Source organism: Pleurodeles waltl, chromosome 9, assembly GCF_031143425.1.
Source record: "Pleurodeles waltl isolate 20211129_DDA chromosome 9, aPleWal1.hap1.20221129, whole genome shotgun sequence".
In the NCBI taxonomy this organism is placed as follows: domain Eukaryota; kingdom Metazoa; phylum Chordata; class Amphibia; order Caudata; family Salamandridae; genus Pleurodeles; species Pleurodeles waltl.
In genome coordinates, this window is record NC_090448.1 from 501,975,049 (window position 1) to 501,992,122 (window position 17,074).

Below are 17,074 nucleotides of genomic sequence, written 5' to 3' on the forward strand. Positions count from 1 at the left end.
AGATGTATGTTTGGCGGTCTATCAACACCAGATCTAGAAGGTGACCCTGTGCATGTGACCACTGTGATGCTAGGCACTGTTGTAAGGGCCTCATGTGCAGTCTTGCGTTTGGGACAATGGGACATCATGCCTAGGAGTTTTAATACCGTCTTTGCCTGTATCTTTTGTGTTGGATACATGGCTTGTATAACCTTGTGAAAATTTCGAACCCTTTGTGGACTTGGAGTGGCTATTCCCTTTGTTGTGTTGATTGTCGCTCCTAAGTATTGCTGTGTTTTGCATGGCAGAATGTGAGATTTTGTATAGTTGATGGAGAAACCGAGTTTGTAGAGGGTTTGTATGACATAATCTGTGTGGTGCACACTTTGTGAGGGAGTTGGTCTTGATTAGCCAATCGTCTAGGTACGGGAATACGTGTATATGCTGCCTTCTGATGTGTGCAGCTACTATTGCTAGGCATTTTGTAAATACTCTTGGTGCGGTTGTGATACCGAACGGCAACACTTTGAATTGGTAATGTATTCCCTTGAATACGAACCTTAGGTATTTCCTGTGCGAGGGATGTATCGGTATATGGAAATATGCGTCCTTTAGATCTAAGGTTGTCATGTAGTCTTGTTGCTTTAGCAGTGGTAACACGTCTTGTAGCGTGACCATGTGAAAGTGTTCTGATTTGATGTAGGTGTTTAGTGTTCTGAGATCTAGGATTGGTCTCAGTGTTTTGTCCTTTTTTGGTATTAGAAAGTACAGTGAGTAAACTCCTGTGTTTATTTGTGTACATGGTACCAATTCTATTGCGTCCTTTAGCAGTAATGCTTGAACTTCTAGTTCTAGAAGGTCTAAATGCTGTTTTGACATATTCTGTGTTTTTGGTGGGACATTTGGAGGGAGTTGGAGAAATTCTATGCAATAACCATGTCGGATAATTGCTAAGACCCAAGTGTCTGTTGTTATCTCCTCCCAAGATTTGTAAAACTGACTTAGTCTTCCCCCCACTGATGTTGTGTGAAGGGGTTGAGTGACTTGTGAGTCACTGTTTGGTTGCAGGGGTTTTTGTACTTTGAAATTTTCCCCGGTTTCTAGGGAATTGTCCTCCTCTGTACTGGCCCAAAAGCCTCCCCTTTGGTACTGTCCCTGGTAGGTAGAGGGTGTAGATTGTGAGGTGCTGGCTTGTGTGGCTTGACCCTGAAACCCCCCTCTGAAGGTTGTTTTGCGGAAGGTGCCGAAAGTGCCTCTGCCCTGCGGGGAATAGAGTGCGCCCATGGCCTTGGCTGTGTCCGTGTCCTTTTTCAATTTCTCAATTGCCGTGTCCACTTCGGGTCCAAACAATTGTTGTTCATTGAACGGCATATTGAGCACCGCTTGCTGTATTTCCGGTTTAAAGCCAGATGTGCGCAACCATGCGTGCCTTCTTATGGTTACTGCGGTATTTATTGTTCTTGCCGCTGTGTCCGCTGCGTCCATAGAGGAGCGTATTTGGTTATTGGAGATGTTTTGTCCCTCCTCAACCACTTGTTTTGCCCGTTTTTGAAATTCTTTGGGTAGATGCTCGATGAGATGCTGCATCTCGTCCCAATGGGCTCTATCATATGGCGCTAGGAGCGCCTGAGAGTTCGCGATGCACCACTGGTTTGCAGCTTGTACTGCGACCCTTTTCCCAGCTGCGTCGAACTTGCGGCTCTCTTTATCTGGAGGTGGTGAGTCGCCTGATGTGTGCGAGTTGGCTCTCTTGCGAGCTGCCCCTACCACGACTGAATCTGGTGGCAGTTGTGAGGTGATAAAAGCAGGGTCCGTGGGCGGTGCTTTATATTTTTTCTCCACCCTTGGAGTAATCGCTCTACTTTTGACAGGTTCTTTGAAGATCTGCTTTGCGTGCCTTAGCATTCCTGGAAGCATAGGTAGGCTTTGGTAGGAGCTATGGGTGGAGGAGAGGGTGTTGAAAAGGAAGTCATCCTCGACAGGTTCTGCGTGTAACGACACTTTGTGGAATTCTGCTGCCCTAGCTACCACCTGTGCATATGCTGTGCTGTCCTCAGGTGGTGAGGGCTTGGTAGGGTACGACTCAGGACTATTGTCTGATACTGGGGCGTCATATAGGTCCCAAGCGTCCTGGTCGTCTTGGCTCATGGTGGTATGAGCCGGTGAATGTGACGGAGTCTGTGCCGGTGATGTGTGAGTTACAGGTGGAGGAGAGGGTGGCGGAGTTACCTTCTTCACCATTTTTTGTGGTGTTTGTTCTTGTGTTTGGAACTCGAGTCTCCTTTTTCTCCTGATTGGGGGAAGAGTGCTAATCTTCCCTGTCCCACTTTGTATGAAGATCCGCTTTTGTGTGTGGTCTACATCAGTGGTCTGTAACTCTTCTTCAAATCTGTGTTTGCGCATTTGAGAGGACAGTGATTGTTCCTCTGTATATGAGCTGGCAGTTGGTTCGGTTGCTGGTCGTTTTGGCACCGAAACTGTGTCTCTGCTTGTTTTCGGCTCCGAGGCGAATTTTTTATTTTTCGGCGTCGAGCTTTCTCGGCGTCGATCTTCCTCGGTGCCGCTGTCTCTGCGTCGAGCAGCTTCGGTTCCGCTGTCTCGGCGTCGATCTTTTTCGGCAGCACTTTCTCGGTCCCGAGATTGCTGCGTGCCTGTGTCTCGACCCGAGTCGGACGATCTCAGCACCAGTTCGGCCTTTTTCGGTGCCGATGGACGGTCACCTACTTTATGGGTTGAGCCATGGCCTGTTGGCAGTGGCGTCCCCTGTGCCTTCTCTGTTTTCTTGTGTGGTGCTTGCTTCGACGTCTTACTCACGGTTTCTTCGACGTCGAATTCCTCCGAGTCCGATTCATGGATGGAGAAGGCTTCCTCTTCTTCTCCTTGTCCCTCGAACTCTCGGTGTGCTGTCGGCGTGGACGCCATCTGCAATCTTCTGGCTCGCCGGTCACGGAGCGTTTTTCGGGACCGAAACGCACGACAGGCCTCACACGTTTCTTCCTTGTCCCGAAACCCGGAGCGAAAAGGAACACGTCCGAACCCGATGGCGGAAAAAAAACAATCTAACATGGAGTTGACGCCCATGCGCAATGGAACAAAGGAGGAGGAGTCCCTCGGTCTCGGGACTCGAAAAGACTTCTTCGAACAAAAACAACTTGTAACACTCCGACCCAACACCAGACGGCGGACTATGCACAACATGTGTATCTGCAGCTACACATGCCACCGAACATATATATATATATATATATATATATATATATATATATATATATATATATATATATATATATATATACACACACACACATACATACACACACACACACATTAAACAGTAAAATATAGTAGTGCGGTGTAAAGAAATGGCTCCCTGTTGCAGTTACCCCCCACTTTTTGCCTGATACTGATGCTGACTTGACTGAGAAGTGTGCTGGGACCCTGCTAACCAGGCCCCAGCACCAGTGTTCTTTCACCTAAAATGTACCATTGTTTCCACAATTGGCACAACCCTGGCACCTAGGTAAGTCCCTTGTAACTGGTACCCCTGGTACCAAGGGCCCTGATGCCAGGGAAGGTCTCTAAGGGCTGCAGCATGTCTTATGCCACCCTAGGGACCCCTCACTCAGCACAGACACACTGCTTGCCAGCTTGTGTGTGCTGATGGGGAGAAAATGACTAAGTCGACATGGCACTCCCCTCAGGGTGCCATGCCAACCTCCCACTGCCTGTGGCATAGGTAAGTCACCCCTCTAGTAGGCCTTACAGCCCTAAGGCAGGGTGCACTATACCACAGGTGAGGGCATATGTGCATGAGCACTATGCCCCTACAGTGTCTAAGCAAAACCTTAGACATTGTAAGTGCAGGGTAGCCATAAGAGTATATGGGCTGGGAGTCTGTCAAAAACGAACTCCACAGCTCCATAATGGCTACACTGAATACTGGGAAGTTTAGTATCAAACTTCTCAGAATAATAAACCCACACTGATGCCAGTGTTGGATTTATTAAAAAATGCACACAGAGGGCATCTTAGAGATACCCCCTGTATTTTACCCAATTGTTCAGTGCAGGACTGACTGGTCTGTGCCAGCCTGCTGCTGAGAGACGAGTGTCTGACCTCATGCGGTGAGAGCCTTTGTGCTCTCTGAGGACAGAAACAAAGCCTGCTCTGGGTGGAGGTGCTTCACACCTCCCCCCTGCAGGAACTGTAACACCTAGCAGTGAGCTTCAAAGGCTCAAGCTTCGTGTTACAATGCCCCAGGGCACTCCAGCTAGTGGAGATGCCCGCCTCCTGGACCCAGCCCCCACTTTTGGCGGCAAGTCCAGGAGAGATAATGAGAAAAACAAGGAGGAGTCACTGGCCAGTCAGGACAGCCCCTAAGGTGTCCTGAGCTGAGGTGCCTCTGACTTTTAGAAATCCTCCATCTTGAAGAAGGAGGATTCCCCCAATAGGGATAGGAATGTGACCCCCTCCCCTTGGGAGGAGGCACAAAGAGGGTGTACCCACCCTCAGGGCTAGTAGCCATTGGCTACTAACCCCCCAGACCTAAACACGCCCTTAAATTTAGTATTTAAGGGCTTCCCTGAACCTAAAGATTTAGATTCCTGCAACTACAAGAAGAAGGACTGCCTAGCTGAAAACCCCTGCAGAGGAAGACCAGAAGACAACAACTGCCTTGGCTCCAGAAACTCACCGGCCTGTCTCCTGCCTTCCAAAGAACTCTGCTCCAGCGACGCCTTCCAAAGGGACCAGCGACCTCTGAATCCTCTGAGGACTGCCCTGCTTCGACGACGACAAGAAACTCCCGAGGACAGCGGACCTGCTCCAAAAAGACTGCAACTTTGTTTCAAGAAGCAGCTTTAAAGAACCCTGCAACTCCCCGCAAGAAGCGTGAGACTTGCAACACTGCACCCGGCGACCCCGACTCGGCTGGTGGAGAACCAACACCTCAGGGAGGACCCCCGGACTACTCTCCGACTGTGAGTACCAAAACCTGTCCCCCCTGAGCCCCCACAGCGCCGCCTGCAGAGGGAATCCCGAGGCTTCCCCTGACCGCGACTCTCTGAAACCTAAGTCCCGACGCCTGGAAAAGACCCTGCACCCGCAGCCCCCAGGACCTGAAGGACCGGACTTTCACTGGAGAAGTGACCCCCAGGAGTCCCTCTCCCTTGCCCAAGTGGAGGTTTCCCCGAGGAAGCCCCCCCTTGCCTGCCTGCAGCGCTAAAGAGATCCCTTGATCTCTCATTGACTAACATTGCGAACCCGACGCTTGTTCTAACACTGCACCCGGCCGCCCCGCGCCGCTGAGGGTGAAATTTCTGTGTGGGCTTGTGTCCCCCCCGGTGCCCTACAAAACCCCCCTGGTCTGCCCTCCGAAGACGCGGGTACTTACCTGCAAGCAGACCGGAACCGGGGCACCCCCTTCTCTCCATTCTAGCCTATGCGTTTTGGGCACCACTTTGAACTCTGCACCTGACCGGCCCTGAGCTGCTGGTGTGGTGACTTTGGGGTTGCTCTGAACCCCCAACGGTGGGCTACCTTGGACCAAGAACTGAACCCTGTAAGTGTCTTACTTACCTGGTAAAACTAACAAAAACTTACCTCCCCCAGGAACTGTGAAAATTGCACTAAGTGTCCACTTTTAAAGTAGCTATTTGTCAATAACTTGAAAAGTATACATGCAATTGAAATGATTCAAAGTTCCTAATGTACTTACCTGCAATACCTTTCAAACAAGATATTACATGTTAAATTTGAACCTGTGGTTCTTAAAATAAACTAAGAAAAGATATTTTTCTATAACAAAACCTATTGGCTGGATTTGTCTCTGAGTGTGTGTACCTCATTTATTGTCTATGTGTATGTACAACAAATGCTTAACACTACTCCTTGGATAAGCCTACTGCTCGACCACACTACCACAAAATAGAGCATTAGTATTATCTATTTTTACCACTATTTTACCTCTAAGGGGAACCCTTGGACTCTGTGCATGCTATTCCTTACTTTGAAATAGCACATACAGAGCCAACTTCCTACATGCGGTCTAATAAAACACATTATTTAGAGCAAGTGTAATAACAAACCCAGATTCAGACACTTCTTCCCACAGTTAAAAGCCCAATCCCTTGTCATTATCATAGTAAAGGGCAGCTTCTAGATCTTCTTTATCATCATGCTTTTGGATCTTTTAGCATAAACCATGTATGTAGATATGCAGAGCATAATCAGTAAGTTATTACCAATGCAACGGCATGAGAGGACCAGCATGACACATTCAAGGCTTAACCTTGTGAGTCATGACCCATTGCCACATTCAGACAAAAAAATGGTAATAAATACCATATTACGCTCTGTTCAGCTGCATTCATAGTATTTATTTCTTTTGAAGTACAACAATTAAAGAGAGGTCATGGTACTTAAATAAAATTGAAACCTCCTAATACAGGTGATTTAAGGTTAGCTTCTCAAACCATAACTTGCGCCCCCACCATACCCTTCCAAACTTGCATGCATTCAACCACTATCGTGCAGAAGGGACTGGCCACAGGGTCTGGTCTGAGGCCAACCTTCCGTATTTCTAACACAGTCAGTGTGGGTTGGCTGCAGAGCCTAGCATATAACGCATCCAACTCTCCTAGTGCAATGTTTTGGCACTACAAAGGAGGGTTGGGCACATCAGCTCACTTTTAGCCACATCCTGTGGCCAACCTCCCACATGCCAAACCTTTGCTGTCCTAACCTGAGTGTAGAGATTTCTTTTAGGTGCAGACATTATGGCATCCTTTGCGCTCTGGAACCAGTTGCGCCTGCGATGGGCATGTGTCTAGGCCATGTGCCTGCCTCATGCCAGTAAACCAGCTGCACTTGGTCCTTGTTCTTGCACAGCTATCTCCTGGGACAGTACACCAACTGCTGGATCCTCACTGTACAAGTTCTTTGCCACTCAGTTGTACGGTGATTTTTTTCCGGTAGTTAAAAAAACATATTTAATTGTTTAAAAAAATGTGGGTCTACCCTCAAAATTCACTAGCTCAAATTTGCATCAGTGAATCCCACAAGAAAAATAGGTGTGTGGGCAGAAGGTATGAACAATGATGAACTATGTGTTCAGAGCATGTGGGTGCAGGAAAGTGAACTAAGCGCAGGGCACAGCAGACGTCTACTCTCTGCGCCCAACGGATACAGGGATCATACTGAACAAGGCATTCCCAACCTACCCAGTGTCAGATGCAGAGCAAATGATGGGGGATCTAACACACAGAAGCCTCAGGAATTGCAGCCCATTGTTGGGAGCATAGATATTTCCTTGGTGGCTAAATTTATTCCACAGTGCACAGCAACAATCTCACCTAACACTCAGGGTGCATCAGCTGCCCGACTCCGTCTTTGAGGTGGGTCAACTGATCTTAAGTATGTGAATGTGATTCAGTTCTAGACCCTCCCAATGTGCCAAAAACAAACTGCAATGTGGGTATACCCAAGATTACTGACCATGTTTCTTGTTCCACTGACATTTCTAGGCACTGCTCAAACTTGCTATCACTGAAAATGTAATGTGTCTTTGTTCTAGTACTATGACCTAGAGCAATGCCTACAAAAATCAAAACTCAAACCCAGTGAAATATCAAAATACATAGTGCCACTAAATAACATCATAATTGAGATGTGAGCTAAGAGCACAATAATGATTTAGCTAAGAATAAAAAAATAATCAGGAAGTATTTGAAGATGAAATGGTGGAGAAAAAGGGGCTATTCCTTGAATAGTTGTAACGTAATGGAGAGCTGTAAATGAAAATACTAGAGTTAGAAGCAAATTAATTTTGTATGCTTGCGCTGTCTGGTAAACTCAATCTAAAAATCAAGACAAATGATCTGTTGAACAGCTAAAGCTGTCTCCAGCAAGTCCAATGGATGAAGCACTTTTCTGCCACATAACAAAGAGAGAATAAGCAATAGTAAAAAGAACATATTTTCTTTCACAGACTGAGTAGATGGCATACAATGGAAGGGTTGATAGGCATTTAAAAAAATCTACAATCTTACAGTATAAACACGAAATAGTAGTTCACCTTTGTGAGTAAACTGAAATCACCGACCCCTGTATATACAAACCTAATTAAAAGAGATTAAGATTCAACAGACATTCTGTATCATACATCATCAAGTTTTGAACAAAGCACCTAGCACAAATGATGTTTCTGAGGAATACATCCTCACTTTAAGGACATCAGGAGACATACAGCTATTTTATAACAACAATGACAAGGTCAAGGATAGGCCCAAAACACTGTACTAGTTACTGGACAGTTTACTTAGTATTTCACCTAAAGTTACGTAAAAGGATCTGTTATGGAGGGCTACAGAAGGTAGCTAAAATCACATTTACAACTATCAAAGCGGGGTTAATCAGAAACAGATAACACAAAACAGCAACTTTATATTATTATATAATAAGGCAAAGAACAGTATATCAAGTGATGTCACTGTCATTGACATAAAAACGTGAAAAAATCTAAGCTACATCTGAATGAGAAATATCCTTAATGTGTCTAGTTTGTGTAAGGTTTAAAAAAAGTAGATTCCAAATGTAAATTTAATAATGTGTTGCATGTATTGTAACCGTTCTACGCACAGCGCATATGCTTCAGTTGTAGGTATTCAGACTGGCCCTGTAATCTTCTGCAACCATTACTGGGTTAAACTATGAAACTAAAGATACATAAAGAAGGCTGTGTTTTGACTTAAATGTGTCTTTGAAAATGTAGAGAAGGCTGGTCCTAAAGGAACCGGCAATGCTGTGAGCTTCAAAGAATGGTGGAAACCGTAGGTGGAGTGAGGGAAGTAGTTTCTCTTACTTTACTTCTTGAATATTTTCTTCTCTACTAGTACCTAGTGTTTATGTAATAAAAACAGCTTGCAGAAGCCAGACTGCTGCAGTACCTTTTGTTTGTGCTACACCCAGCAACAAAATGCCTACTACAACGAGACATGAATGGGGATATTAAGAGCATTTTCTAGAGGCCATCCTGAACCAAGTACAGTAAACAGTCAGGTTTTATTTTGTTGATGGGAATACTGTAATTTTCCGCTCTATCAATGGTGTTTAGAAATAAGAACACCTCTACCCACTTCTAGTGATATAATTCTTCCTTTATTAGTCTCACTACTCCCTTGTAATAAGAGGTACGCTTGTGATAGTGCAAAACGTTTTCTATGTTTCTATAATGTTGTATAGTTACCTTTAACCCGCAACTCACCAGTCTTTCTTGTGATGTTTTCAAGTCTTGTGAAACTTGCTCCAGAAGTTGCTTTAGTTTATTTCCAATCACATCCACCCTTTCTTCTGCTTCAATATAATCTTCGTTGTCAGTTTTAAAAAGCAGGTATTTTGTGATTTCTTGGAGTGAGTTAACTTGAGGCCTTTGCTCCAACAGCTCTTTTTCCAGTTGCTAAAGGTGAAGGCAATTTTAGATAAGTATTAAAGGTTGTATTATAAATGGCCAGTCTGAAAAATAATGGTTAACTTGAAGTTCTGAAATCCATTAAAGAATGGCTGGTAGTGTCAGAAACAGCTATGCATTTACCTTCACTTGACATTTTTGATCACGTGCCTTATTTACATCACTACAACCTACAAAATACTCCCTATATTTCTAGAAAAAAATATTGCTCACCTAGCTTTAAACATCCTGTAGTTCTTTTTACCTTTCAAAAATAATGCTACATACTAGTGCTCTGAAAATACATTTTTAAAAAAAATAAGGTCTAAGTTTTACTTTCAAGAAGAAAAATACAATTCTTGTTAAGCAACAGGTTCACCTACGATTTGATGACTCTCAAAACACAGTTCCATCCACCTCACTATGCATAACTGAAGCATGCGTTCAGTCCTTTCTGCCAGTCTTCTAAAATCCAGAGAAGTATCTACAGCAAGCATTCTTATAGATAAGATGGATGAAGGTACTATAAATTTCATCAGAGCTATCCAACAGAACAATGTGATAGGACCACATGGAAAGATTCTGCATCATAAACAACTTCTAAATCTTGCAAAAAAAAGATGTGGAAGAGTAGCAACACTCTAGAGCTTGGGTTCATGAAGGTCTGACCCCAAGGTGAAATGTTCATGCTACCTAAATAGGGGCCAGATGCAGGAAACTATTTGCGAGTCGCAAACAGCAAAAAATGCCGTTTGCGAGTCGCAAATTCCAGTTTCCAATGCAGAAATGCATATTGCGAGTCACATTTCAGAATCGCAAATAGGAAGGGGTGTTCCCTTCCTATTTGCGATTCGGAGTGGTATGCAATACCATTTGCGACCGCATCGCAGTTACCATCCACTTCAAGGGGATGGTAACCCACTCGCAAATTGGAAGGGGTCCCCATGGGACCCCTTCCACTTTGTGAACGGACCCAAAACTTTTTTTTCAGGGCAGGTAGTGGTCCAAGGGACCACTACCTGCCCTGAAAAAATACCGAAACTAAAGGTTTCGTTTTTTTTTTTTAAGTGCAGCTCGTTTTCCTTTAAGGAAAACGGGCTACACTTAAAAAAAAAAAAAACTGCTTTATTTAAAAGCAGTCACGAACATGGAGGTCTGCTGACTACAGCAGGCCTCCATGTTTGCGAGTGCCTAGACTCGCTATGGGGCCGCAATTTGCGACCCACCTCATTAATATTAATGAAGTGGGTCATTGCGACCCCATAGCGACTCGCAGACGGTGTCTGAGACACCGTTCTGCATACCAATTTGCGAGTTGCAAATTGCGAGTCGCAGGGACTCGCAATTTGCAAGTCGCAAATTGGCTTTTTGCTACATCTGGCCCTAAATGAGATGCTATCAATGAAAAGGCTGACCTGTTCATTTGCTATACACTGTGACGCATAAAATACACAGCAGCTAGCTGCACCATATCAATATTAACCTAACATTAGAACACCACAACACTTGTTATTATTAGGGACAATCCTTTAAAGAATTCACCATTGATGCCTCTGCACACTCTCCATAGTAGCAACTCAACATGGACCTTCTACAGACCAAACTATGGGCTTCAGGAACTAGATTATCCAGAAACCTGGTGGAATTTTAGCACTATATTAATGTAAATTAAATATAAGAAGAGTGCTTATGCTAAACCTCAATTAAACCTCCATCTCATTTGATTTGGACCTAAATAACAAGTACAAAGCCTTGGTGAAACTGGATGAATCTCATCTACTTAGAAATGACACACTGCTTCTTATGTTTAGCATTTGTACTGTCATATGGAGCATAAAGCTCAATGAAAGAATTGTCTTTTTTCTGATTCTATTGAAGGTGCTGAAAGAAGGAATAGGTAGAGTAGAGTAAAAAAAAGGAGAATAAAATAGAGAACAGCTCCAAACATGATATGAGGGTTTGTTATAAAATTAGAAGATGTAAGAACCAAATCCAGCAGATGAAGAGTTAAGGCAGTGGCCCTCATGACCCTTTGCTTAAGGCTGAATGTTGAGCAGAAGTCAAGCAAGCTGCTTGTGGCAGCCAGCCCGGGGGCATCCATCAAGAGACTTAGGCCCTCATTACAACCCTGGCAGTCGGTGTTAAAGCGGCGGTAATACCGCCCACAGGCCAGCAGTAAAAAAATGGAATTTGGACCATGACGGTTACTGCCATCCAAATCCGCCACTTTAACACACCGATTGCCAGGGTGGTAACGGCAGCTGGGCTGGAGACTTCGGTCTCCAGCCCGGCGGCTGCCACAAACCCACCCTCTGGATTGTGACCCAGCCTACCGCCATGGTTTTTGTGGCGGTATATTTGCCTTCCCTGGCACTGATAGGGGTCTGGCCCGCCCCCCACCCCCTCCCCAGATTCCTCCCCCACCATCCCCCTCCCTCTCCTGCCCCCCACATATACACACACGCATCCATATACACACATGCACACACGCATACCCACCACCACCCATGCATGCACACATACATACCCACACGCCGCAACACACACCAACATAACTTGTCACACACATGCATTCACTACACACAACACTCACAATCACTCATTCATTGCTTGTGATACGGTCAGCAGTGTTTTGCTGGCGTGGTGGTGCTGCTGTCAGCAGCGCTGCCTTACCGCCATCCGCTGCCAGATTACTGGCGGAATACCGCCGGCGGTCATGATATCAGTAGACGGCTTGTAGCCACGGTGGCAGTATGTTGGCGGCCGTCGCCGTGGCGGTAGGCGGTCAATACCGCCATTATTGAAATGAGGGCCTTAGTTTACTTAAACCAGAACTGATAAGTAGAGTACAAATGCAGAAATATAATTTACCAAAGTCTGGTCAACTATTAAGACTACGCCGCAAGTTGAACTGGGTGCTGACTTGGACCACAGTTCTTCAAATTTCAATTCTTGGATAATGGTTGTTCTTGATATTGCTCCTTTTGGAAATACTTCTCCTTAACAATTCCAACCTGCTCCTTGGTAGACTGAAGAGCTATTTGTGTACAAATAAGACTTTATAGTGCTTCAATGCAGTGTGCTCTCTCACTATTCTAGCTCGCCAAATATGCTCTTTTCATGTGCTATTGAATCCTACAAAAAGGAAGTTGGATTAACCCATACCAGCTTTGTTGCATTCCTTATTGCCAAAGCTGGCAATTCTTGGTATATTCTTGGTAAATCAAGAAATTTATGCAGCTAGTCTGGTGCTATTGCATTATTCCTCCTTTCAAAGCCCTTAGTCAGTCTAGCACAAATGTTTTCATCACCAAAACTGAGTGTACATGTGCCTCTTTTAATACTTATTACATCTGAATCTGGTTCATCTGATGAAATCTTACCCAGTTTGAGCAATATCACTGCCCTCCTTACGAAATGGTTAGAAGAGACCAGATCTGCCATTCTTTCAGTCAAGTTGGGGTCACCTGCATTTACACATCTCAAACCTGCTGATTATTTTTTCTTTGTTACTTCTATATAGTGCTAGAAAAGACCACACATATAGCAACCAATTTTACGCCACCCTCATAGGATGACCCCCTGGATTCCCTAGTTCACCTCGTTACCTTTCTGTTGTGGATACTGTCCCCTACTGAGTGATATAACCTTGATAGCTACGCCTATACTATGCCTGACTATAAACTTAAACAACATGTTACCTACCCAGTAGACATCAGTTTGTGGCATGTACTGTTGTAGATTCAAATGCTGTGCATACTTCTGTCAACTAGTGTTGGGTCCGGATGTATGCAGGTTGTTTTTCTTCAAAGAAGTCTTTCAAGTCACAAGGTTTGGTGACTCCTCCTCTTGTTGGAAATGCACATGGGCATTGAGTACATTGTTAGTTTGTTTTCCCCATAAGGTGGGTGAGGATGGAATGTAAAGCAAAGTGGTGTACTGATGTCCATGCAAAGTGAAAAACAAATACAGAATGATTTAAAAACTGCAAAGGCCACAGTTGTCTGAGGAGGAGTATGGTCGTATGCGAATCTATAGCACTACATGCCACAAACAGATGTTTCCTAGGTAACTAACATTTTATGTTCGAGGCATGTGTGGCTGTAGATATACCTGCTGTGCATACACTGTAAAGCGGTCCTCCAAAAGTAGATGCTAACCAGTGGGTGTAGCAGTAGTTTTGAAAAGTGTACAAAGTACTGTCTGGCCAAAGGTGGCTTGTTGGTGGGCTAGGACATCCACAATTAGGGGGTGATTCTAATTCTGGCGGGCGGCGGAGGTTTACCGCCGGTTTACCCTTTCTGACCGCGGCCAAAGCGCCGCGGTCAGAATGCCCTGCGGGGCACCGCCGGCCTGTCGGCGGTGCTCCCACCGACCCTCGCCCCGGCGGTCAAAGACCGCCGGGGTTAGAATCAGCCCCTTAGTGTTTTATAAAGGTGTGTGGACCAGGTAGCTGTTTTGCAGATGTCAGATAATGGAACAATAACCGAGAAGGCCATGGTGGCTCCCCTTTGAATGTAGAGTAGCCTCTAGGAGGGACAGGTTAGGTTCCCCTGGCTGTTGTGTAGGAGGTTTTGATACATTTGGCCAGCCACCTGGCAAATGCAAGCCTGATTTGGAGATTCCCTCCCTTTATTGGGTTTGGAGAAAGCAACAAATAGTTTCTGAGTCTTTCTAAAAGGTTTCTTCCCCTGTATGTTATACATAAGGCCTAATTTGATCTCCAGAGTGTTAAGAACCCTTTCTACCTCACAGTCTTGTTGATGGAAGAATACAGGGAGTTCTATAGTCTGGTTCAGGTGAACTGTGAAACCACTTTAGGAAGAAATCTAGGGTTAGTATGAAGGACAAAAGTATCCCTGGGTACCTGGAGGAAAGGCTCTTCTAGGGTTAGTACATGGAGCTCATCGACATGCATAGAGAACTGACTTAAAAAAGTCACCTTCCAGGACAGGAATGGAAGGGGACATAGGTGGAGAGAGAACTAAAAGGGGGATCCAGACATCTTGTGAGTATAATATCGAGGTTCCATGACGGAACTGGTGGGTGTAGGATGTTGGATTCTGGTGGCAGTACCCCTCCACCCACCTTTTGCCAGGTTTTTGAGGTAACTTTGACTGAAGCGCACTAGGTTTCAGCTAATCAGGTCAAATCAGTGCCAAAGTTCCTTCCCTGATTGATCCCCAAGTGGCCAGGCCCCTTTAGCACCTCTGAAAAGCTGTAATAAATGTTAGGCCTGGTGCCTAGGAACTAAAGAGGGTCTCTAAGAGCTGCAGCATAACTTGTGCCAATCTAAGGGACCCAGCACAACCTCAGGCAGACTGCCATTGCAGGCTGCTTGACAGTGCACCCAAAAGTGAAAACACGACCTGACACACAGCATGTCTGCCACGTCCCTTATACACTGCATGAGGTGGGCCTTGCAGCCCTAAGACAGGGTGCATTATATTACATGCTTGGGCATATCTGCAAGAGCATATATGTCCCTGCTATGTCTTTGTCAATTATTTGACATAGGAAGGGTGCAGTGAAGCCAATTTAAATTCATGTGCTGGACACTGGTCAATATGAGTTCCCAAGCAACACAATGGCTTCACTGAAACTAGGGATGTTTGGTATCAAACATCTCATATTAATAAACCCTCACTGATTCTAGTGATGGATTTATTAATACATGCACCTAGAGGGCTCCTTAGATATGTCCCCTGAAAACCTACTAACTGCTGGTGGGCTTGCTGACTAGTGCTAGCCATTCTGCCACCAAAAAGACAAACATCTGACCCCCAAGGGTGAAAGTCTTTCCTCTCTGGAGATCAGAAACAAAGCCTGCTCTGACAGGGGTGTTAACACATCCATCCCAAAAGGATGACCCACAAATCTGCATTCCAAGGCAGGAGGCTTCAAAGAAGCCCACTGCCTCTGGTATGCAGAACTGGCTCTACTCGAGGAGGATGCCAACCCCCTGCCCTAGGGCCCTTCTGGCACCTGGACAGGCGGGAAAATTAGCTATGCAGGGGTTGTGTTCAGGCTAAACACACCCATAGGGGGAGCAGCCTGACCAGCATTCTGTGTAGTGGAATTTAGGAACTCTGGACAGGGTGATGCCACTTCCCTCACGAAGTGGTCATCTAAGGAGTGTAGTGACCCCAAGGGTTAGTAGCCCAGTGGCTAATACCCTTCAATCCACTTAACACCCACTAAAGTAAGCATTTAGAGGACCCTCTGATACCATCGGAGGGTGGGTGTAACCTATGGGAACAGAGAAATTACAGACAAAGGTCTATAATTGGAGCATGGGAGCACATGCTCAAATTGACAGCAGAAGATAACAATCTTACAATGGACTCAATGCGCATGTACATTAACAGCAAGAGGAGGAGTCACCGAACCTTGTGACTCAAAAAATGTCTTTAAAAAACAAATTCAGTTTTCTGGACCCTACACTAGATGGCAGGAGTATGCACAGTATGTGTTTCAATACTAACACTTGCCTTAAACACTGTTATTTCTGACGGGTTTTCTATGTTCTCTATGGTATTATGAGTATGGTATTATGAGAATTACTGTCATACCCCTGTTCATATAGAATTGGGATATTTAGCATATTCTGCAACTTCAACTGCCCTGATTGGCTTGTGAGGACATTACCGTATATTCTTACAAAACACATTTATATGCAACCTATACTGTATGTATCTGTTCATTTGGTTTCTTGTAACTCGTGTGTAAGGAAATGCCTCCTTGGCATGGTTGCCCCCTGACTTTTTGCCTTTGCTGATGCTATGTTTACAATTGAAAGTGTGCTGAGGCCTGCTAACCAGGCCCCAGCACCAGTGTTCTTTCCCTAACCTGTACTTTTGTATCCACAATTGGCAGACCCTGGCATCCAGATAAGTCCCTTGTAACTGGTACTTCTAGTACCAAGGGCCCTGATGCCAAGGAAGGTCTCTAAGGGCTGCAGCATGTCTTATGCCACCCTGGAGACCTCTCACTCAGCACAGACACACTGCTTGCCAGCTTGTGTGTGCTAGTGAGGACAAAACGAGTAAGTCGACATGGCACTCCCCTCAGGGTGCCATGCCAGCCTCTCACTGCCTATGCAGTATAGGTAAGCCACCCCTCTAGCAGGCCTTACAGCCCTAAGGCAGGGTGCACTATACCATAGGTGAGGGTACCAGTGCATGAGCATGGTACCCCTACAGTGTCTAAACAAAACCTTAGACATTGTAAGTGCAGGGTAGCCATAAGAGTATATGGTCTGGGAGTCTGTCCAGCACGAACTCCACAGCACCATAATGGCTACACTGAAAACTGGGAAGTTTGGTATCAAACTTCTCAGCACAATAAATGCACACTGATGCCAGTGTACATTTTATTGTAAAATACACCCCAGAGGGCACCTTAGAGGTGCCCCCTGAAACTTAACCGACTATCTGTGTAGGCTGACTAGTTTTAGCAGCCTGCCACAAACCGAGACATGTTGCTGGCCCCATGGGGAGAGTGCCTTTGTCACTCTAAGGCCAGTAACAAAGCCTGCACTGGGTGGAGATGCTAACACCTCCCCCAGGCAGGAATTGTCACACCTGGCGGTGAGCCTCAAAGGCTCACCTCCTTTGTGCCAACCCAGCAGGACACTCCAGCTAGTGGAGT

General features: G+C 45.4%; 1 protein-coding gene across 9 annotated transcripts in view; it reads right to left on the bottom strand.

Annotated features, from left to right (window-relative positions):
- SYNE2 (spectrin repeat containing nuclear envelope protein 2) overlaps window positions 1-17,074 on the bottom strand; it is a 1,823,309-nt gene that overhangs the window by 40,618 nt on the left and 1,765,617 nt on the right. For all 9 annotated transcript variants that reach the window (XM_069207355.1, XM_069207357.1, XM_069207362.1 and 6 more), the window contains one exon: window positions 9,242-9,433. In XM_069207355.1, coding sequence (XP_069063456.1) covers window positions 9,242-9,433 — 192 coding nt within the window. The remainder of the gene's footprint in view (window positions 1-9,241; window positions 9,434-17,074) is intronic.